At 34.9% G+C, this 25,609-nt stretch overlaps 2 protein-coding genes across 2 annotated transcripts; both read right to left on the minus strand.

Moving 5' to 3' along the window:
• Nucleotides 1-1,616: 1,616 nt before the first annotated feature.
• On the minus strand, nucleotides 1,617-9,068 carry LOC128226701 (deoxycytidylate deaminase-like). Its single transcript, XM_052936681.1, has 5 exons — nucleotides 8,969-9,068; nucleotides 5,087-5,195; nucleotides 4,779-4,914; nucleotides 4,217-4,430; nucleotides 1,617-3,469 (listed from the first exon to the last, which is right to left on the minus strand). Exons 1-5 carry the CDS (start codon nucleotides 8,998-9,000, stop codon nucleotides 3,331-3,333), a joined length of 630 nt encoding a protein of 209 aa, XP_052792641.1. The 5' UTR covers nucleotides 9,001-9,068; the 3' UTR covers nucleotides 1,617-3,330.
• Nucleotides 9,069-10,820: 1,752 nt separating this feature from the next.
• On the minus strand, nucleotides 10,821-25,355 carry LOC128226763 (uncharacterized). Its single transcript, XM_052936803.1, has 12 exons — nucleotides 25,171-25,355; nucleotides 24,776-24,851; nucleotides 23,038-23,187; nucleotides 20,533-20,642; nucleotides 19,852-19,975; nucleotides 18,918-19,096; nucleotides 18,441-18,488; nucleotides 17,200-17,296; nucleotides 16,592-16,672; nucleotides 13,817-13,936; nucleotides 13,541-13,624; nucleotides 10,821-13,049 (listed from the first exon to the last, which is right to left on the minus strand). Exons 1-12 carry the CDS (start codon nucleotides 25,264-25,266, stop codon nucleotides 12,061-12,063), a joined length of 2,154 nt encoding a protein of 717 aa, XP_052792763.1. The 5' UTR covers nucleotides 25,267-25,355; the 3' UTR covers nucleotides 10,821-12,060.
• Between the last annotated feature and the right edge of the window lie 254 nt (nucleotides 25,356-25,609).

Below are 25,609 nucleotides of genomic sequence, written 5' to 3' on the forward strand. Positions count from 1 at the left end.
GCCATAAAGGTTTGAACTTTTCAATCAAGTGGATGCTGTGATACAGCAAGTGCAGAATGATTTGAACAATCAAGAATCCTAGTGTGTGTGTGTGTGTGGAGGGGGGTTCTCGTAAAACACTTATGTCAATAAAACAAGACCAAAACATTTAAGCATTAGGAGTGCAGATCTATTGTGTTTTACTGTTGTTGTTTTCAAATGCAGGATCTAAAATTAAATAGAAAAATATGATTTAATCCAGTCATTTTATGAAAAGTTTATCGTATGACATTTTTTGAGTTGAAAATCACCACAGGACTATAGTAGTTTCAAAAAATGTCCTTAGGTAATCCCAATTCATTTAAATACACGTATTCATTATGAAACAGCCCGTCAAGCCCTGATGCAACCCATGGGTGCCTTCAGAATTATTATCTTGTTCAGGTATTTCTAACAAATATATATTTAATATTTTAACATATCACACCATAATGGTATTAGGTCAGATGGCATTTTTCAATCATGTTTAGCAATACATTTAGGAAAAAGAAAAACTGCAATGCAATGAAACCAGGTTTTCTATTAAGAAGAACTTTAGCCTTCATTGTGAGATCTAGTTTCAACTGTTTTTCTATTTTGTGTAGCAGTGACCTTGACCGCAGGGCCCTCAAATGCAATCCCACTAAGGTCCTCCATAAACTCGTCCCACATACATGTACCATGTTTGGTCGCAATATGTCAACCCTAGCAAGTTATCGAGTACCAACTGTTCTTCTAATTTTTTGTTTCAATAACCTTGACCATAAGGGCACCAAATGCAATTCCAAGTTTGGTCACTGTATGTCAAACCTAAGTATAATTATTCAATACCAATGCAAGGCAATTTTGACACCAAACCCGCCTGTAAAGAACCCAATAGCTGCTACCAAATGGTTTGATGTATGTTATTAACAGCACAGTGTGAGTTCACCTTTGCACAGTTCATCTTTGATTATGGATAGCTGGTCAATATGTGTGAGTGACATCACTTCTCTTTTTTCTGTTTTTTTAAAGCTCAGCATCCTCATTCAAATCACTAAGTATGTACAAACACATTTTTTTTATTTAAGTTACACAAAATGCTTTTATAATTTTGTCTAAATGGTCATCTCCTGATGCAATGATGTCTGGCAACTGTTGTGGCACCAGCACAGTGGGTTTGAAATGTCCATTTTTTGCTTAGTTAAAGATGTTGTGGACATGTCTTAAACAAGCCAGCTTTTTAATATACACCATGTTTGGTGTCCATATGATGAAAGAAATTGTATTTATTCCCTGCAAAACAAAATTCCTATATTGAGTAATGGTGACCTTCACCTTTGACGTTATAGACCCAAAAGCAATCACAAGCGAACTCTCCACTTGTTCTTACTATACACCAAGTTTGGTGTCTATATAATGAAAGAAATTGTAGTTATTCGTCAGAACAAAACTTCTATATTAAGCAGCAGTGACCTTAACCTTTGATGGAACAAACCCAAAAGCATTACATAGTGATTTAATTTGGTAATTATTTGGACAAGATTTGTCAAAAAATGGTTAATTAAATAGAGCCGACATAAGTACATACAAATGCAGTTAAAAAATAACAATTAACTGTTAGACAATTTATTAGCTCAGTTGTATACATTATATTTTCTTCAGGTCATATAAAATAATATTTATGTATCACAAAAACATATATGTTAAGTAAAAATCATATAGTCATATATGGCTTGAACAAAAAAGAGCTGTCATAGGACAGTATGCTCTTCTACATGCCACTTTGTCTTAGAAATGAATGCATTAATGATGTTTTGTGTGCATGTCAAAAACAAGCAAGAAAAAAGGAGTCAATCAAGAGCCATAATTTGTATAAAGGTTAATATGGTGTTATGTAACCTAAATGTATGATGGCCTGAACAACAATGACTGTAACAAGTATGAAGTTCATTGAATGAACATTATTGTTATTATCCGAGTTAAACCCTCAAGTTGCCCTAAAACTTTAAGCAAACTTTCTATTAAAAGTCGATCAAGGGCCATTATTTGTATATAGGATAAAATGAAGTAATGTAACCTAATTGTTTGATAGCCTTGAACAACTGTGTGAAGTATGAAATCCATTCAAATAGAGGTATTGGAGTTATAAGTGAAAATGCCAAGTTGCCCTAAACCTTTTACCAAAATTTTTAGGTCGATCAAGGGCCATAATTTGTAAAAAATTCAGATAATATGGAGTTATGTAACCTAATTGTATGATGACTGTCAACAACTGTTTGAAGTAAGAAGTGAGTTGAATGAAGGGTATCAGAGTTATAAGTGAAAATCCAAACTTGCCCTAAAACTTTAACCAATAGTTTTATGTCCAGTAAGGGCCATAATTTGTATTTCAATAGGAAAATATTTGTATTTTAATAGGATAATATTGAAAAATGTGAGATAACCTTGAACTACTGTGTGAAGTATGAAGTCTACTGAATGAACGGTATTGGAATTCAACAGTGAAAATGCCATCTTGTCCTAAAACAAAGCATGTTTTAACACTCAATCGAAGTATGGACACAGCCAGAAGAAAAACTTGCAATGGTACAGGAGTTTATCAGTGAAAATGCCCTAAATCTGGCCCCAAAACTTTAAGTGAACAACGCCACACTGACGCAGGCACAGGAGTGAGTAGTATAGCCTTCCTTATTCTTCAAATAGTTTAGTTAAAAATACAATAAAATTTAACATTTCAGAAAATATGACAAGTCATGCAATGACAAATCATTTTCTGCAAAACAAAGCATCATTTAGCACCTATAGTATGGAGACAGCCAGAAGAAATAACTGCAGCTTTTTGTGTTGAAGGTTACATTCAATATACCAAAGGACAAATATTTCATACATGTAAATGTGACATGTACACATATGATGAGATTGTTCAAATATTCTAACAAAACAATAAATCCTTTTCTTGTCATAATAAAATAAAGTATCAAGGAGGGGTTCTTACTGCTGATCATTGTCAATCCTGAAAATACAGCCAGAGGTTGGTTGAAGTATGAAGGGTTCATGCCCACAATAGGGTTACAGGGCTTTTACCTCTTTTAATATTCTTTCCAGTTATTTATATTTATTTCAAGGCACTTTAAACTGTTCTATGCAAATTTCCCATGAGAAAACAATCTTCACAATCATAACTGTTCAATAGTCTGAAGTCAAAAGCTCTCAATCCTGATTTCACGATTAATTATGACTTTCAATTCACTGATCATGATTAAAATTAGCTACGGGCTTTAATAAGCCTATTCCATCATTTAGCACTGATTTCCTACAACACTTGCCACACTAACTAGTGGAGTCTGGCTGACTGTCCACTGTGGGAGCATTAATCTTAAGACTGTCCATGTCGGCTATAACACAATCTGACATCGCCTCGATCAAAGAGAAGTCTATAACAATCTTCTTCTTGGACGGCTGATACTGCCTGAAATATGGAAGGATATATTTTCAATCGTGGACATGAGAATAAACTTGTCAGGTAAATCAAATACTTAAGGTGTCATGTATTCTAATGTATGTATGCAATTAAAATGCTACAATGTGACATATGATACATGACTTTGGAACCAGTATTAAAAGCAGGGATCAAGTAAAACTTTAAATTTCTGTCATTAGCTGAAATAAAATTATGGCTCTTGTACAATGCACTTCCTCTCAATGTGCTTAATCATCCTATGAAGCTTAATTAAATTATGTTTAGTAGTTTTTAAGTTATGCTTAGGAAAAGAAAAATAAACAAAGGGCAATAACTTTGTAATTAGCTGAAATTGTGTTCTGGTATTTTACAGTGCACTTTCTCTCATTGTGCTTTCCCATCTCATGAAGTTAAATAAATTCCATCCAGTAGTTTTTAAGAAATGCTCCAGACAAGAAAAATTGCAACAGATAGATCGACCGACCACAGGGTGCATCAAATATACCCATCTCAAACTTTATTTGTCGGGGGATTTAATTAAGCAAAAGAGAGGAAAGTTAGATGCTAACCTTCTGCTTGATAAAACAATGATATACATTGTTCTATTTACCAGGTTACACTTTGTGAAAACTTGGTTTACAGCCTCTGTGGGCTCTCTTATAGTTTAAAAAGGGAGAAACTTGGTAGTTGATTGGTTTAGGAAGATCCCTGCCGACTCATGAGAACATTGGCATTTGAGGCAGATCAGCAAAGTACCTGTAAGTGACCCCAGCTTGATCGAACATGCGTTTAGCGGCCATGAATGCCGGTCGGTCCTTGTACTTGTCAGAGTAGTAGACCACCTCCTTAATGCTGGACTGGATGACAACCTTTGCACACTCGTTACACGGAAACAGTGCAACATAGATTGTGCAGTTCTTTACATCAGCCGAGTTCTTGTTCAGAACTGCATTCAGCTCAGCATGACACACTATACATGACAGAAAAAACATTAATGTTTAAGCATTTTTTGTTTATTAGCATATCCTTGTCTTACAGAATCTATCATCAAAATTAGAATACAATGAAATTATTATTCTGAATTTGGACAAGCACAGTAAACATTTCAACAGTTCACTTTTTGTGGGTTTGTGCTTATTTCAACACTGCAGAAAACATTCTATTTCGCAACAACCTACACTAGACCTATTTTTAAATAATGAATTACCACTAATAATAAATTTTTGTACAATTGTAATACAATGACCACTGTTTAAGCCTTGTTGGTTGCACTTTGCTAGCTTGTTTTTCATTTAAAGTACAATACACTACCACTCACCATAGAGCTGTTTTGTGTCTAGTATTGAGTCAGCCTCCCTGGCCCAGGGCATGAGGTCATCGGAACACCCATTTGGCATCCCATTGTATCCTATACCAACGATCTTCTTCTCCTCATTTACTATACAGGCCCCGACCTTGGATAAAAATCAAGGTCATCTTTCAGTTTGAATACATAAAATTTATAAATACAGTTGCTTTACTTACATTATATATTAAGTGAACAAAGATGCCTGAAAGTCAAAGATTCTTCATGCAGATGTCTGACTTTAATTTACAACTAGATCGCATATGGAAGTATGAATGTACCTGTGTCCTTGGATCTTTGCTACGCTGGGCAGACAGGAATGCGATGGCCATGAAGTAATCAGGCCACTCAAGGTAGCCTTCCCTCTTTTTGGTAAATCTGCCACTGGATCTGTCAAGAATAATTCTAAAATAATTGATCCACTGTTACTGTATGTTGTTTGGTGCCTTAAAATAGGTGATTTTTACAACAATGTTCCAGTTAAAAACAAATTGTGTTGTTTTTTTCACAATATAATTAAATGTATCCTTGTCCCATTATTTCACTACCATATAACCTGGAAATCACCAGGGATACAACTAAATATAGAGAATTCTCAGTGTACATTTTATGATGCACAAAAAATGAAACAATTGAACAAAAGGCTAAATACATTTGAAGTAACTCATTTTTTATTTCCACCAAAAGAACTATAAAAATGTTAAGGAAAGATCCATGGAAATGATAAAACATATAAATTTCTCAGTTACCAGGGACATTTAAGTGACTTGCTACATGTCCATGGCGCTCTTCAACATATCGATGCAAGAGCATACATCTTGTTCAAAAGTGCTCCATAAACTGCCAAAAATGCCAATAATATAGGCATTTTTCTGCTGCAATATGCTTTCAGAAACTATAATTAAAGAACTTGACATTGCATACTTGATTTTAACTTTATATTTTTTTTTATATTAGGTGTAAATGCGAAAAATCCTCTTTTTTCAGCATAATTCGTCTTTGGTATGGCCACAGGACCAAACCTAGCAACAGCCATGTGACAGAAAAGTCAATGAAAAACATATACAAGTGACAGCATGGATGGGAAACCATGTAGAATTTGCTGATGACATAAGTGTATGGAATTGTGACAAAACACCTGGAGATGCAATACAGGCCAGCCGCCACCAACAAAGATTTTGAAGAAATTAGGATATGGTGCGATAGCACCAGAGAAAATCCACACTCTTCTGTTTGGATCAGATGCCACATCATGTGACAGGAAAATAACTTTCAATAAAAAAGAAGTTCAGATAGTTAAAACAAAGAAAATGCTAGGTATCACACTGGATGACAAATTGTCATTTGAAAATTCAATTGAGGAGAAAACCAGTAGTGGGTTTAGAGCATCAAAAGGACTGGACACTTTCATTGGGAACACACATCCACTATACATATGCCAGGCCCAGTGATTTTTATTTAAATTTTCAAAACCACCGGTGGCTTTACAATTGGGAAAATAAGCCCGTTAATTCCCAAAATTGGGAAAATACAATGAACATTAAAATGATTTTTGTGCCAAATGATCCCTATAAAGCATTATCACTTTCTCAAAAAAAAGAATTTGCAATTACTGCTTTCTGGTATTGTGATATGTTAATTAAATGCAAGATCTTAAAAAACACAATATTAAAACAAAGTTACACTGAAATCATACATAAGTAACAAAAAACACTTTTGTTGAGTCTTTTAACATAGTATTTGCTATTATGTGACATATTTATGATTAAACTTTTAAGTTGAATGTTACATTTTGCTATCAGGTAATGCTATCACTTATTATTTGTTATTGTTTGCCGGAAAGTTGAAGTCAAAACATCGAAAATCGTAATCAAATTAATCAGTGTCATTAGACAAATTACATGCGTCTAGGTCATGATGATCAGAAACGGTGTATTTCCCGGGCCTTATCCCGGATCGAACTGGTTCCTGCTATTGTTGCGTGTTCGCATCGTGTTTAAAATGCATTGTTTTATGAAATAAAAACAAAAGGCACAATTTGTATTTTTGATTCATTTCTTTTTGATAAAAGGAAAACCAACCATGTTTGGTTTATTGATGAGCCGCTTCAATGAAATGAAAGTCAACATGAACTTCAGCAAGAAAATATTGAAAATGAATTTCAGTACAACAAAGTTCACAGGTGTATCAAACACTTAAGCAAAAGTAAATACACAAGCATTTATGGAAAGCAAAGAAAACCAAATGGTAAACATTGAAGCAATTTTAGCAAACAGCAAAGAGACAGATATTCTGGCTTTCACAGATAGCTCCACACCGCAAGGAAATCCAGGGCCTACAGGAGCAGGGGCTGCTATAAGGGTAACAGTAACCAGATATTTCTAAACAAGAGTGTCTCAAGTCACAGAAACAACTACACAGGAGAACTTGTCGGCATAGAAATAGCGCTGCAGTTCTTAGTCTCGCTCGGGCTAAATATCAGGACGAAACAAATATTTACAGACTGCCATAGGTTTCATTTCTACTGAGCTACAATAAACATTGAAACTGTACTTGACATAAAATCACATCTGTTCAATATTGATGAAAACAAGAACATTTTGAAAGTGCACTGGATACAGGGACAAAAAACACATCAGGGGTAACGACCTTGCAGACCAGCAATCAAAGGGATTCTGCAAAGCTAGACCAAGAATTTGATAAAAAAATTGATGGAAGATCAGTCAGACAAATGATGAAATGCAAAAGAAATAAAAGTTTGTGCTCAGTTGTCACAACAGGAGTACTGACAGGGGATGTGCATGACATTTCTACTGGAGCCAAGCAAGAAATGGTGACTTCATTGTTTGACTTCCTACACAATACAAACAGACTGTAATTAAAACCTGCAAGAAAAAAATAATTAAACTCATTGGCAACTTTCCGTTTTTCTACAAAAAGTAAAACTATAAAAATATTATTGCCTACTATTAAACACATAATTTTATTTATATCATTATACCAAAACACATATTCCGATGACTTGCATGTGTCGATTGTTTATCAAGCATCCCGATATCTGTAAATCTGGGACAAATCTGACAGGTTGTGTACATGTATAAAACGTAATTCTTGACCCAGAATATATTTAGGTGAAAATAACGACTCTAATGACAATTTCAATCTAGATAGTTTAGATCACTGACAGGTATTAGTCTAAATAATTGTACGTTGACGGTTTTTTTGATATGGCAAATCCATCACGTACAAATAGTTTAGTATCAAAAGTGGGTAGTTGTTCCGATCAGGATTCCGGGTTTAAGCATATAGCGTCTATAAAATATCATAAAAACAAGAAATATTACCAGATAATGTTATTTTATATTAGTTCTGTACACAAAAAATAAATATCCAACTTATAATTATGAGTTTGACGGCTTTCCTTCATTTCATTCTGTCAAAACATAATGATACATACATGAAGGGCACCTGCAAAGCTTCAGGGCACAGTTTAAATTGCTCGGATCATTTCAGGCATGGCCGAGTTGTTACGATTGTATAACGAGGTCTATCTCGAAGCTTAGTCGGAGGAGGCCGAGTTATTACCATTGTATCGAGTTGTTCCCCTTTGCATAATTGTTGTCTGTGTCAGTCAACTTTCGTTTTATTGGAAAGGTAAACAACTTGTTTTAATGCATTAAATGCTTGTTAAGTGCAAAATAACATTTCATTTACATGGTAAAATATGAATACAACTCTTTTATGATCAATTTCAACCATAAAATACTTCACTTAAAACAATTTCAATATTTTTAAAACACCCCCGTTTTTTGCACATTCCCGTTTAGATGTTAGGGATTAGAAGAATCCCGTATAACACGTCCATTATTTTTTACTATGACAGGTATATAATATATTATTCATCATCGATGCATAATATAACTATATATTCTTTCGCCCGGTGTTAAATAAAAGAGAGTTGTAGCGTTACAAGGATACATAAGAAATGTCAAAATAATAAATAAATAAATAAAGAAGTATCCCTGATCGTTCATCGCACACATTTCGGATAATTTTTTCGGATGGATACATCTTTGAACATTTCATTTCTTTCACTCTTAGTGACAATAAAGCTCAGCTATAAAAACAACCAAAGTAAAGCAACGTCAAGTAGCAAAACTTACGCTTGGGATTTTGAGGCACTGCCATCGTCCATTTCTTCGCTAAATTCAGAAACTGTGGAATACTAAATTTTGCGGGAAATGACGTCGAATCATTTCAAAATTTAGTCAAAACGTTCTAACAAAAATGGTCAATTAAAAAAAAACGTTTGTTACAAAGTGATTCAATTATAAGTGGATTTCACTTCTTGAAAACTAGATTTCATTTCGATTTCCGATCAGTTTTGGAAAAATTGCTCTCACTTCTTCATTTTATGACCATTTTCAATAAAATTTGAAGTATTGCTCTCACTTCTTCATTTTATGACCATTTTCAATAAAATTTGAAATATTAACCTTTATGAAGCATAATCCAAAATTTATAAAATAATTTTTATTTATTAATCAAAAAGAATGTGTTCTGAGTGGTTCTCACGTTTATAGTGGGTTTGGGTTCCTGTATCACCCCGCACCGCACTTATCTATAAAAATGTTCAATAGGAAGTACCCTTATTCCTCAGGAACAAGAAAAAACGCTCCATTAGTGCTCAGGTAACCGTCTCCGTGGCCTAGTGGTTAAGCGTCCGCCTACGGAGCGGGAGGTCGTGGGTTTGATCCCTGGCCGCGTCATACCAAAAGACGTTACAAATTGGTACAAGTAGTTCCCTTGCCTGGCGCTCCGCATTTAAAGGGTAGTGCTTGGAAAAGTGGTGTACTCAGTACTGGTTTAACACCGAGCACGTAAAAAAACAAGGGATCTCTTCGAAAAAGAGCTAGAGTGTCGCACCCGGACTTCCTTGTATCCCACCACTGTCTCTTCAGTGTGCTGTCCCTTCAGCAAAAACAAAGGACCCCGTTGGAAATAAGTGCTTGCACTTTCACGGGTTATCCTTGACCGCAAGGTCTAAAGAAATACATACATACAGGTAAGTGGGGGCCGCTCACCTGCAGACATTTTGGCCAACTTAGGTTCTAAGTGGTGCATTCGGGTATCGTATTTATATTTTTTACGATATTCACGGAATTTAAAGGTCCCTGGGAATTGGGGGTCGGGTCCCCACCATTTCACATCGACACAATTATGAAGGTGTCGAGTCAAGGTCAGTCGTGTATAGGGATACATGTACCTTTACCATGATTCGATTAGAAAAATGAAGTTCGATTTAATACATTGTCAACTGTCTCAATAAAAAAAAAATGTTCTTATGATTGACAGACATGTTTTCACATGTTCAATACACTGTAAATCAAAAATTTCATTATTCCTGAAACTTTTATACCTTAAGTATCTATTCTTGCTTGATTAATCATTTAGCATTCGGAGCTCCTCGGCCATTTTATCGAAAACAACCTAGTTCCGAATGATCATTTAGAGTAGAGATTAAAGCATAAACCGCTGCCCTATAGTTGAAAGGTCATTTTGGAAGAACTGTCATGGCGGACGGTGCAATTTTTAGAGTTTGTTTTTCAAGTGGAGTGATTTTTCTTAGGAATAACTTGACCCCCCCCCCTTTTTTGGCTTAAAGGGTAATTTAAAGCTTGTACTTTAAGAATATATGTGGTTATCATAGCCTGCATTCGCCTTTAAATTTTGTCTAAAAATTATAATTTTACATTGAATTATATAGGGAATAACAATGATGGTGTGTAACCTAAACAGGGTAACCTCACGTATGTGGACTATAGCAGCATGGCCTTGGCTAGAACATATCGTGACTGATACTTCCACTTTGAGCACCGCCCATCTATAGTCCGTTAACATCAACAATCATCTATATGATATAATAAACTACTTGCAGCAACTTGTAATTTAATTTCAAGTTGTCAATCAGTAATTGTTTTTAAAACTGTTTGGTTTAACAAGTATTTATTTCAGATAGTATATACATCAATCATGAGTAGTATACCTTATAAATAACGAAATCAAATAATAGTGAATTCAAATATAGTAAGAACAATGCTAACAATAGTATACATTCTACAGAGTATTGAAAAATAACAAGAACAAACGGGTTTTTACTTATTGAATCGACTGGCAAAAACAACGCTGCTTTCAAAGATATAGATGATGATGTTTCTAAAACAAAATAGTGTGGAATTTTTACTTAACATTTAAGAAATAGGTACACGATATGTATCATTGCTGGAGAGAGAGAGAGAGAGAGAGGGAGAGAGAGAGAGAGAGAGAGAGAGAGAGAGAGAGAAAGAGAGAGAGAGAGAGAGTAGATGAAAGTAGATGTACTCCTAATTTAGTGAACTTTAATGTGTGATTTTATGCAACTGTATAAGTGAAGTGGGCGCCTGGCTGTCCTTGTCTTGACGTTTACATTGACACATGCACATAGACTATTCCCGGCCCGTAGAAATATGTCTAAACTACCACTATAATGCAGAGAGTATGGGATAGAAGTTTTAAGTTACCATTGGTCTATGTACCAGCTAGATAATTAATAAAATTGACACAGTATTAAGCACTAAAATGAAGTGAGAAAAAATTTCAATCACAAAATCTCTACCCAGTATATAATTATAGAAATACGAAACCGGCTGTCATAACAAACTGGCACACAAACAAGACTGGCACAAAAACAAGACGGTCATGGATATTATATTCACTAACTAATGACAGGAGAACATAAGTATTAATTATTGTGTAACATTATTATTGCACTAATAATTGTCAATTTATTTATCTCAAAAAAGTTTTAAAACGTTTGGCATATGGGCATGTTATTTTATGTTGAAGTGGGACGCATTTCAGTAAGTTATTTAGTGTATATGTACATTTGAATAACAGTTCATGTAAATCCAGAAACACTTGCAATATATAAGCCCCTTGTTTAAATATGAGTAATAAACGAACAAAAAACATCGATATTTCAATGCTATTCCTTGCTTATAATGGAATATACACAGTGTATCGCAAACGTAACATGACTATGTTCATGTATATTCAATATATATATACCAAGGACGAGAATTCATTTTGCGTTTATGATTGTTGACCGATTTCTTTCAGGGAAACAGGATCTAGGTACATTCTCATCAAAATGTAAGAAATGACCTATGTCTGCAGTGTCTTAAATAGCTTTAGTATATTGTTGACAGTAAATCTCTCAAATGAATAAATTTCTTTTATTCAATTCAGCCATTCTGTTTTGAATTGAGTTTATTTTTTTTACAAAATGTTTCCAGTCTCCATTACTCGTTGAATTGCCGGTCTCCGTGGTATCTTCTCGTGCAATTAGATTGTCTGTTTCTGACCAGCCATCTGGGTCGTCGTCAGTTTCTGAATCTGATAACCCATCTTCATCTGGCTCTATAAATTCCAATTTGTCTAAAACACTGTTTGTGTAACAGTGAACGTCTTTGAGTGGCACTGTTAAACAGCAATGCTTTTCATCTTCTCCTGTGTAAAAAATGTGCTCTTTGACATAAGGACTGAAAGACACTTCGCTGCATGAAACACTTCTACCATTGGCTGAATCTTGAGAGGTACACCGCGGGCGGCACTTTTGTGTGTGCACATAAGTCGAATTATCACTAAAGACGTTCGAAGAAGCGTTAGATACCAAACTTTCTTTGTGACATTTAGCGTTAGGAGCGGAAGGTGTTTCCGACGTTAAATCGACAAAATGAGTTTCCTCAAATGACTGTAAATCTGGCGTTTTGTTAAAATAATCATAGATATCCTTAAGCAATAAACTATTGTCTTTGTCCAATCTATAGCAAGCATCTTTCGGTAGACCATCGCAGGAATCTCTGAAGACAGCTGCCGTTTTATATTTCAACCAATTGTTTTTGAATGTTGCGTCCTGAAAATGCCTGAGAACGTCCGCATAGAAGATTGATAAGTCTTCTTTAGCAAAAACGAGACCAAATACTTCAACATCCTTAACACCCAAGTTTACGGTATCCTTTACCCTTGCAGTATACACGGTTCTATCGACGTTACAACTTAGATTTCTTATAGTGATCTTCAACTCGTTCACACCGATTGTATGAATCACCTTCATGTCAGGGTTGCAGTGTTTTAAGATGTGTTCTTTAACTGCTTCTGTTAGAGGAGATTTTGTCTTCTCAATGATCATTATGATGTACCGGTCTAAAAGACAAAATATTAATAAGAATAACAAAACTCATATTGATCTCCTGTACTGTGATACCGAACTGATACGCGAAGTTGACTTAATTTAGAAGTACATTTTGTAGAACGATTAATACAATGAAGTAATGAATAATCCTTTTTTACCGATTTTATACTAAGTTTGCCTTAATTATACTGTCAAAACATGATTATAAAACATGGCTTGACTTATAAGTACTGCGTGTTTCAAATGATGTAGAAACAAGGTTTTCATGGATGAAGAGTGCCAGTCATTCCAGTGTTATCAAACTTGGTCGAAATATTTTAAACATGTTTACAAACCTAACTTCGTCCATTTTTCGGGGTCATATTTACAATTGGAAATCCAGCCGGTTCATACGAACATACTGTTTTTCAGGATGTCCTATTTGGACATTCGACATATGGTCAAGGTACTTTTTTCAAAATTAAACTGAATGTTAATATCAGTATGAAAATTGTGACTGTACCACAAACATGTGTTGAACCTGCACATTCATTTTTTCCCCCCTCGACGTGAGAAGAAACTGTTCTACGCCTCCGATGACACAACCCTAAAACAGAAAATCAATACCACAATTAAATTAAATCATAATTGTTCTTATTTCTCCCCAAAATATCTCCATTAGTACATACTCTACATAAAAATGTATTGATACATGAAACATAATTGTATCCAAACAATACAAGAATTTACAATTCGTATGTATTTTTTTTTAAATACCTCAGTACCAAAAACAACGTACATGTGACAGCTACTATCGCTACCAGGGCCACTACTGTACACGTACAGACGACAGCAAGAACCGCGCTCATATTGTCTTTCTTATTCCCAACACCAGAACTTGCTGCTGTCCGTGATGTTTCTGGAACAGTAAATAAAATAATATAGAGCTTAGTGCTGACATGCTACAATAGAGAGCTTAGTGCTGACATGCTACAGTAGAGAGCTTAGTGCTGACATGTTACAATAAAGAGCTTAGTGCTGACATGTTACAATATAGAGCTTAAAGCTGACATGTTGCAATAGAGAGCTTAGTGCTGACATGTTACAATAGAGAGCTTAGTGCTGACATGTTACAATATAGAGCTTAGTGCTGACACGTTGCAATAGAGAGCTTAGTGCTGACATGGTTCAATAGAGAGCTTAGTGCTGACATGTTACAATAAAGAGCTTAGTGTTGACATGTTACAATATAGAGCTCAGTGCTGACATGCTACAATAGAGAGCTTAGTGCTGACATATTACAATGGATAGCTTAGTGCTGACATGCTACAATATAGAGCTTAGTGCTGACATGTTACAATGGAGGGCTTAGAGTTGACATGTTGCAATGGATAGCTTAGTGCTGACATGTTACAATAAAGAGCTTAGTGCGGACATGTTACAATAAAGAGCTTAGTGTTGACATGTTACAATATAGAGCTCAGTGCTGACATGCTACAATAGAGAGCTTAGTGCTGACATGTTACAATGGAGAGCTTAGTGTTGACATGTTACAATATAGAGCTCAGTGCTGACATGCTACAATAGAGAGCTTAGTGCTGACATGTTACAATGGATAGCTTAGTGCTGACATGCTACAATATAGAGCTTAGTGCTGACATGTTACAATGGAGGGATTAGAGTTGACATGCTACAATATAGAGCTTAGTGCTGACATGTTACAATGGAGGGCTTAGAGTTGACATGTTACAATGGATAGCTTAGTGCTGACATGTTGCAATAAAGAGCTTAGTGCTGACATGTTACAATGGATAGCTTAGTGCTGACATGTTACAATGGATAGCTTAGTGCTGACATGCTACAATAGAGAGCATAGTACTGACAAGTTACAATATAGAGCTTAGTGCTGACATGTTACAATGGATAGGTTAGTGCTGACATGTTACAATGGATAGCTTAGTGCTAACATGTTACAATGAATAGCTTAGTGCTGACATGTTGCAATAGAGAGCTTAGTGCTGACATGTTACAATGGATAGCTTAGTGCTGACATGCTACAATGGATAGCTTAGTGCTGACATGTTACAATATAGAGCTTAGTGCTGACATGTTACAATATAGAGCTCAGTGCTGACATGCTACAATAGAGAGCTTAGTGCTGACATGTTACAATGGATAGCTTAATGCTGACATGCTACAATATAGAGCTTAGTGCTTACATGTTACAATGGAGGGCTTAGAGTTGACATGTTACAATGGATAGCTTAGTGCTGAGATGTTACAATAAAGAGCTTTGTGCTGACATGTTACAATGGATAGCTTAGTGCTGACATGTTACAATGGATAGCTTAGTGCTGACATGCTACAATAGAGAGCATAGTGCTGACAAGTTACAATATAGAGCTTAGTGCTGACATGTTACAATGGATAGCTTAGTGCTGACATGTTACAATGGATAGCTTAGTGCTGACATGTTACAATAGAGAGCTTAGTGCTGACATGTTACAATGGATAGCTTAGTGCTGACATGTTACAATGGATAGCTTAGTGCTGACATGCTACAATGGATAGCTTAGTGCTGATATGCTACAATAGAGAGCTTAGCACTGTATGTTACAATAGAGAGCTTAGTGTTGTCATGTTGCAATAGAGAGATTAGTGCTGACATGTTACAATAAAGAGGTTAGTGCTGACATGCTACAATAGAGAGCATAGTGCTGACAAGTTACAATGGAGGTCTTAGTGTTGACATGTTACAATGGAGAGCTTAGTGCTAACATGTTACAATACAGAGCTCAGTGCTGACATGTAACAAAAGAGAGCTAAAATGCTGACATTACCTCCTTGAGGACAGTAAAGAACCGGCTTTGCGCCTGAGAACGTCCGAATATTGATGTTTGCGTTGGGTGGATAATGCAGAGTTTACGTTCTGATAATAACAATTATTTGTACGAAACAAATACCTTTTAGCAGGCAATGATTAAACGTGGGATAGGAGGTCTAAGGTGCAGTGCAGAGTTGCATAGAAACAAAATTTAAACACATGGGCGTCCAATACACAACACTTGCGGTGGTATAACAATGCTTAACGTCTGAAGGCACCCGTTGGCTGTATAATGATCCGATTCCATCGCATCCGTGTGTTGCTAAGCATGATGCCAGCAACATTACCCATGAAGTCGGAAAATTCACTCCCAAGATTCACTCCCAAGATTCATCCCCAAGATTCACCCGCAAGATCCACCCCCAAGATTCATTCCCAAGATATATCCACAAGATTCATCCCCAAGATACACACCCAAGATTCATCCCCAAGATTCACCCGCAAGATCCACCCCCAAGATTCATCCCCAAGATATATCCCCAAGATACACCCCCAAGATTCATCCCCAAGATTCATCCGCAAGATTCATCCCCAAGATCCCCCACCTAAGATCCATCCCCAAGACAAACCTTGGTTAAAGAAGGGTATGTCCACGTCTCCTTGGTTTAGCTCGCATAAAACAAAGGCTTATTTCCAATGGAGGCTCAAACACAAATACATTATTCTTACTCATGTACATGCAGTACTAACCTGCAGAGGCAGACGCTGTCTGCGAAGTCGAAACCTCTGTACTTGTATCATTTCCGCGGGAGGTTGCTGCTGCTATTGCGACTGATGAAAGATATATATTTATATAAGTATATTATCAATACTCTGCACAAATAAAATCAAAAACGCAAAACTGTACTTCGAAATAGGCCTGACTATTATTTGTTATCAAAAATAAAGTTCGAAAAGCATGTAGTGCGTCTTTAAAGTGACTCAGAGCTTCATAACTGTTAACGTGATAGTTAAAACAATATATAACGTTTGCTACTAAAATGGTCTACATGTTGCCCAAAATAATCACAATGTTAATATTTTCGATACTTGGGAGTTTGGTTTAACTCATGTTGTCACATTGTAAGGCTTGCTCTGATAAGCCACGCCTACCATGGTAACAGCTCAATTCCAAAAGTTATGTATTTCAATTGCTGACAATGTTGCATGATGAGGCATGGTCTCAAAACACAGAATGGACCATTTCGATCATTTTTATTGTCCATCAAAATAGTATACTTTTTTTGGAGTTTTGGTATTGCTAGGTAACATAATGCCATTTTTTACAAAAAGTAGAATAATAGAGTAATTTTGCTCACTATAGTCCTTGCACATTTGGCATGCCGAACATCTACCGTACTTGTTCTTGCAAAGACATCTGCTACTATCGTCCTCCAGGGGATCCCTACCAGTTATCTGGAATAACTTAATATTATATAAATTGAAGTTCAAGGCCTCTAGACCAAAATACAATTTTAAGAGAACTTTACAATAGTTGTGACAAGTTATTAATGTATAATCCAAATTAAATGTGTATAATTGTAATACGACACATATTTGATAAATAGTAGTGAATTTATCACCCTTCAATCGCACCATGTTTTCGTTTCGAATAACAAAAGCCTCACAGATAATTTACAGCATTTATGACATTTTATAAATTGTAATATGATAATAATCTATAAAACAAGTGAAGAATTTATAATATAATTTTGCTTTTAAATTATTCAAGTTATAAATAGAATCAATATATTAATTAAATGGACGGAAATTGGAATGTGAATCATTGCACATCTGGACCAAATGTCAAATCTTATTCTCAATCTTTACTCAACTTACCACTTCACTTTATAAGTTATTCAAAATTGTTAATGTTTTATACATTTTTCCAAAACACATTCTCCTACAGATTTTATTGATAAAAAACTCAAGAACATTTTGTGCTCTAAAAATAATTTCATTAAGAATATTGAGTAATAAGGTTTATCAACGTCATGCATAAGATAATGGGCTTTTAAAAAGACTCAAACTTATGTAATTTTGAAACATGCCATAGTGTTATGTGGAAAAATTAGTTCAGCTTGAGAAATTGACTTTTCGTGATAATTTCGGCTGGCCTAATTTGCACAAAATATCTGAAGCGGTACACGTTTTAGACAATTCAACTCAACTCAATATTCTCAGTATGAAGACTTTTATTTTGAACAGGATTTTAGACGACCAAAATTAGATTTAATATCATGTGTATTGCCATAATAATATCCGTTAAAACACTTTAAAAGGGGAAATTACAATTTTTTGCATGCCAACACCAAAACAGTGTGCGGTGTTGGATCCTGTTATATGGAACTCCAGATTGTTTAAGATATTTATGTGTTATGCACGTATAAAACATATTCCCTCTATTGGACTCATCATTAAACATTGAAGCGAATACAATCACGCACAGTAAGACGAAAATGGTATCCCGTCTACATTCCATCAGTTCGATGTAACAATTTTACAAGTTAACATCCTGCATAATAATTATATTAATATATATAAACGGAAGCAGACTTACTGTAAAGCTGTAATTTCCTGGTTCAAAACCATGAAAGACGACACTTGTCTGGAAGAAAAGTACACATGATTATTTAAAAGAATTAAACCCTTGATCAGGACACAGTATACCTTAAACCACTGACCAGTGCACAGTATATCTTCAAACCTTGATCAGTGCACAGTATATCTTCGACCCTTTACCAGTATAATTATAACCTTGACCAGTACAAAGTATATCGTCAACCCTTGACAAGAACACATTATATATTCAACCTTTGACCAGCACACAGTTTGTCTTCAACCCTTGACCACTACACAGTAGGTCTTTCGGGTTATGTTTTTCCCCCCAAATTACAAGTATCATCAGGTACGTGGTATCATGATTCTAAAAATTCTAGATTTTGTCCATATTGTTTTCATCAAATTCGGAATATAAAGAACTGAGAGACGAATAATTCGCGACCATATATTTAAAGAATGACTAAGCACTACTTACCGTATTCACCAGTGTTTTGGAAACCGCATAGTCTGTTACTTTCGTTTCAAAAATTACGAATTCGAGGTTCCCGAACTCTGCCTGCTGGAATGATAAAAACAGCGTCCTGTTGGCGTAGTCGTACTCGGTATGGAAGCTCTCCAACGGTGGGCACCACCTGTCTGTGCCATCGGGCAAGCCTGAAGGATTAATGGAAAGGAATACATTTGCGTCTTCTAGCTTGGTATTTGACGAACCGATATGCCTTCTTAAGCATGATATGCCTTCAGACTCTTTATGCATTATTTAACAACTATTTATTAAACAAACGAAAGAGCAGTTTCCCATCAGCAGCAGGATTCTAACAGAAAAAATTTCATTGACAAGCCTAGACGTGACTGCCGGGTTCTCATTAGAAATTCAGTTTTAGGGGCGCTTTCTGGCGAGCTCAACATTCTTCATTCAACATTGCTGCGAGATTTGTCCACATTCAGTCAAAGGTTTCATTTTTATCACACTTTTCGCTATCATGTTGTTAAGTAATATAAAACTTTTAAGATGCATAATTCAACTTGTTATTTATGTTTGTATTTGATCATAAACATTTAAAATGGTCAAACTAGAGAATTACACTAATTTTAAAAATGATTATTGACCTTTGTAATCCTTTTAATGTTATATCATTCAAACAAGTTCATTTCTCACAAAAATGATTTGCAAGTAAATTTTTACGTCGCAAAATATTCCAATTTGTCTAGGGTCTTTTTCCAAAAATGGACAGGAAAAATTCCATGACTTGTTCTAATCCTAGACTACAACTAGTAATACCACAATGTACTAATTAAAAAAAAATGATTGCTGTAAACAAATAGGTATGTGTATAAGTGACATTATAGGGTCATCATGTAAAACAATCTTATAAATAGATTAAGGAAATGACAAACATGTAATATACCACAGTCTGTGGTGCGTGTGACCAAGGCCAATGAATGTGTTCCATTTTGCGAGGGTAGACTCCTTATTGACACATGGAAGTTCTGATTGTAGTTTAAATCCATGAAACTGCCAAGAAACTCAGACTGAAATATATAACAAACACGAACTGTGGTATGTGATGGATTGGAAGCAGATTATTTAAGTAGTTCAGACATAAAGTATTTGTTGATGATACAACATACGCGAAGGAACGTTCATCAAGTCTCATTGTTTTCAGGTTGTCCGGTTAGCATAGTGTTTAGCGCACTCGCTTCTCACCAAGGCGATCCGGGTTCTATTCCCGGCCTGGGCGCATGTGGGTTTATTTAGTGGTCACCAAGCCGGGCAAGTATGTTTTCTCCGGGTACTCCGGTTTCCCCCACAACACAAGACAACTCGTACAACAACTTGCCAGCGAGAGTGACTCAGTATAAGTTATCACAACTTACTTAACAATCTATGTTAAATATATAATGTTTAAACTAGTCTCAAGACCTCATCAGGCCCGGTGCATTTTACTAATCAATATTTGTTGGTATTATTTTTTGGAGATTTTCGTATTCAATTAAGGATATTGCAAGTGTGACAAGAGTGACAACAATTCCTTCCATGAACTTTTTTCGTAAACCTCCATTTGAAAAAGAAACTCAAAATATCGTACATTGGCGTTACTTAGGTTCACTTCTCCTTTCAATGAAACGACCACACATCTATACTCATGACGGGGCACCTCTATTCGAACGATGAATGCTTTCATGGACTTGGCGCCAGCTGAAATATGGTTTACGGTTACCAAACATGATTTCACAGTACACAAGATGCTATAGGGACAAGCACGGTAGTCAAAAGTTACTTAAACATTGGTTAATGAAACAAAAATCAAAATCCAAAAACTTAATAACAAACAGTGAAAACAAAACATGAACACAACACAATGGTAACACTGAACATACTCAATATTGTGGTACCCGTTTAAACGGCAAGCGAAACCATGATGACATGTATGATAACAACGGAATAATTTCCACAATAAAATGGTTGGAAAAATAATATATACACAAGGGCCATTAAAAATACGAAGACTTTCTAAATACGTTATTAAGTTATTGCCGTCGTACAAAACATTTGTATATTATCTAAATTAAGCCATTCTGTGAAAGATACTGCCAGAAAAATAATCCTAATTCTTTGACATTTTCCGAATTTTGTTTATTGTTCTAGCAATGAAAGGCTATGACAAAGCATACCGTATAAAATGGGGTGGTGTGTTAATGCTTTAAAGATTAAACATATATACATGCATGGACTGCTATCAAACTTTGTGGCTGAAAGCTCTAATGAATTATTTGTAAGATATTCAAAATAGCAAATTAATAAACTAATATGAACCCAATCTGCTGGAATCAAGGTGTATTACTTAAGTGGGTGATAAAAATTGATGCCGTCGGAATGTGTACGGCACAGCATTGTTTATAACTTTTCGTCAATTCTCATTCCCGTAAAGTGCTCTGTTTAAAAATGCTCTAAAAGAACGATACCAGTTATATATTCTTGAATATTGCAGTCTAAAGTTATCGTATGATGTTCTGTCCTTTTAACATCGACAACATACTACACTCCAAGTGCAACTTGAAAAACATTAAATAACGACGTTATCTCAACGTTCTTTGCTATACATATTTTTTTACAAAGTGGCACTACATTTTTTATGTAACTTTGCATTTTTTATTGTTAAGAAACCTAATATGCCTGTAATAAAAATATTATATTGAAAAATAAAGAATAAAACTATATCAGTTTCGAAACTGAATACATGTTTTAATGTTTTTTTAAAAAAAAATAAAACAACGTCATTGCTCACCTATTTCAAAATACAGTTAAATCAAGCACAATAAACGTACTTGATTGAAAAAGCACACTAATAGAACATATTCTGGCAATTTCTGTGAGATGTGTAACTGCAATTAAGACATCTATTAATTGATTTATTTACACACATACACACAAATGAATAATGCATTATCATGAGATCGCAAGGTTTTAAAGGTTTGCCAATTTGTATCAACTGGAAGCATTTCTCAATTGAATTGTAACCATATGCATTGAACATTCTTTACTAGATGTATCAATGAACGTTTGGCATCATGAGCTTAAAAAAATAACACGTTGAATCACAATCTGGGCTTCGTTCATTAATGGGAACTACTGACAATATGTTTGTTTTACATAGTTTGATAAATCATGTCCAAAATTTGAATGAAAAAAATGTTTTGTTTATTTGTTGACTATTTTAAAGCATTTGATTATATTGTTCAACCTAACATTTGGTATAAATGATGTAAGTTAGGTATTCGAGGGATACTGTTTAATGGTATAAAGGTATATAAAGAAGTGTCAAAACAACAGTTAAGTTTCTTGGAGAAACTGGTATTATTTTTTTTGGAAAGTTTTCTTGGTGTTCGTCAAGGGGAATGTTTAAACCCGTTTATTTTTCTTTGCATCTAAATGACTTAGTAAATTGTTTTTATATTTGAATGGGGCCAAAGAAATATATGTTGAAACAATTTAATTATTTCTATTGATTGATTCAGATGATAGTGTAACCTTTTTCAAGACAAATGAGGAAATGCAACATGATTTAAAGAGTTAACAAGACTAGTCATTACTGTAACAGATGGAAGCCATATGTAAAAAAGGCAAAATACGACAGTTGTTGTTTTAGGAAAGGCGGAAGACTACCACAATATTTGCAATTCCATTATGGTGACTCAGAAATAGACGTTGTATTAGAATACTGTTATTTAGGTATTTTTTGGGATCTCTTTTATGGAATGTTCATAGTTTACATGTTCGTTATTTGTATACGTAAGCCATTTTATTCTATGAATTTGATCACGGAACATGTTGGCCTATTTCAAATACACATACTGTGTGTTACATTTCCTAATTACACATCATAGTGTGTTATATTTCCTTGAATAAACGTTCTTCTTCATGCTTGCTGTTATCTTTTTGTACATTATTTTACATACATGTTATAAATGCTTAAGCTGTATTAATGTATAACGCAAGGACTGACTGTCTTAATATGATAAAATCAATGGTAATGGTGGTATGTTAATGATATTTAAATCATATACTTTAAGTGAAACCTTAGCTAACTTACCATTATTTGGCAATCTCCATGTTACGTTGATGCCTGGTTTATCGCCATTACAAAAGGGCGTGATGGCAAAATTATGTGGTTTCGGTGCGTCCAGGTCATTAACCTTCATAGTGGTCCCATACCTTGCCTCCAGACTTTTCTCCGTACATTCTATATAAAAAGGTAACTGTTGGTGTTTTTAAATAGACATAATACAAATTAAGTTATTGTCACATGGTATAGGGAGAATAAAAAAATTGGTAAAAGTGGTGCGTTCGGATTCAACACTTGATATAAATGGTGCATGTGGATTAAACACTCGTTGTAAATGACCTGTGCGGATTAAAAACTTGCTATAAATGGTGCGTGCGGATTAAATACTTCTATAAATGGTGCGTACGGATTAAACACTTTTATAAATGGTGCGTACGGATTAAACACTTGCTATAAATGGTGCTTGTGGATTAAACACTCGTTGTAAATGGTCTGTGTGGATTGACCACTTGCTATAAATGTTGCGTGCGAATTTAACACTTTTTGTAAATGGTCCTTGGGATTCAACACTTGTTATTAATGGTTCGTGTGGATTAAACACTTGTTATTAATGGTCCGTGTGGATTAAACACTTGTTATTATTGGTCCGTGTGGATTCAACACTTGTTATTAATGGTCCGTGTGGATTAAACACTTGTTGGAAATGGTGTATTGGATTAAACACTAGTTTTTGTAACATGGTAAACGTTAATTATAGAATAGTAATTGTTACAAAGTACACGTGTATTAAGCAATATTTACTGTAACATGGTACACGTGGATAAAGCAATAGTTATTGTAACATGGTGCACGTGGATTAAACACTAGTTATTGTAACATAATATACGTGAATTAAACACTAGTTATTGTAACATGGTACACGTGGATTAGGCAATAGTTATTGTAACATGGGACACGTGAATTAAATAATAACTAGAGTGACATAAAACGCGTGGGTTAAAATCTAGATATTGTAACATGGTACACGTAGATTAAAGACTTGTTATTGTGGCATGATACACGTGGATTAAACAATAGTAATTGTAACATGGTACACGTGAATTAAATAATAACTATTGTGTCATTATATATGTGTTTAGTATACAATGCATGTATAATTATTGCACTATTTAATATAAATACATAGTCTTAGTTTCAATGACAAGCATGTAAATATAAATGAAAGCAATTCGACATGCTTTGTTTTAAAACACGTAAAAAATAGGCATTGAGACAAATGATCCATGTTTTCTTTATTCGCGATAAGTGTAACCGTCAGTTATTTTTTATCTCATAATCTTGTAAAGAATGAATGAAACTTGCGATAACAATTTTGAGTGACTCGTCACTGATTTTGGTTCATGAACTAAAACAATATTAAACAACCCTTTAATGCTAAATAAGAGTCCATGTTCCGATGATCAATAACCAGCAAAATCTGAAGGGTTTTCGGAAAACGACCACTTGGTTAAAGAGGATTGACATATTTGCACAGTTCATTTCCCTCCTTTGCGGATATGACCGGAGACAAAAACATTTATAGTGTTCAAGTATTTCGCCTAGATCCCTCAGACTTTCATTCATTGATGCTGTGATGGATTTTCATAGTGTATTTACCACAAGAGGTGTATGTTTGTCTCAAACTTACCAGAAGCGATCCAAATAGTTTTAAAATGTCCTCGATTTCGGCTGCATGTAAAAAAAGTATTCATAATATTTAACTTACGTTTTAAGTCAGAGAAACATTCCACGCCTATTCCATCTTCGCTAAACTCTTTCATTGCAGGAAAAGTGGACTGGAACTAGAAACAAGAAAATTCCTAGATAACTTGACCTGTAATCATGTCTACATGACTCTCAGGTACCACGATATCATAATTATGATAACAGAATATACCCATCTTATATCGTACGTGGTAACTCATTATCAACTTAACATACAACTATATTCATGAAATATTTAACTTCATTCCATATTAAAGTCATGTTATATTGTTAAAATGATTAGAGAACAAATACGTTTCTATTTGTTAACCGGTATCTTTCAGATATCTTAACTTAAACAATGACAGTTAATTTTCACATGTGGATGTTTTACATTGCAAACATGTTTCACTCTACCTTGGTTTTGCTGTCGGTGCACAGGTCTCCTCGGCATAGTGAAACCATTAGAAACAATACCAGTGTCCTCGAACTATCCATTAACACACTCGGCATATTACCAAGAAAACATAACAAACTCCTGTTGAACGCTGCTCTTATGTTGGTTTGTACTTGTTATCTGCATGGATCAAGAGCTGATTGGTGTTTACCCGCTCCCAATAGGCTCTTTGCGTTTAAACGAAGAGAAAAAGGGTGTATCCTGTTTCATCATTAGTGCGTGGTTCCGTTATACACACGAGGATGTGATAAAAGGCTCGCGCTTGTAATTAAAATGTTGACATCTTTGAAAGGTTCTGTTTTAATCTTTCCATTGCCTTCTGTTTGAATTTGAAATTTAACCCTTTTGTCATTGTTATATGTGAAGAACATTAAAGGGGGCTGTATTTTACTACTATTA

The sequence above is a fragment of the Mya arenaria genome, chromosome 3 (assembly GCF_026914265.1).
Source record: "Mya arenaria isolate MELC-2E11 chromosome 3, ASM2691426v1".
NCBI lineage: Eukaryota > Metazoa > Mollusca > Bivalvia > Myida > Myidae > Mya > Mya arenaria.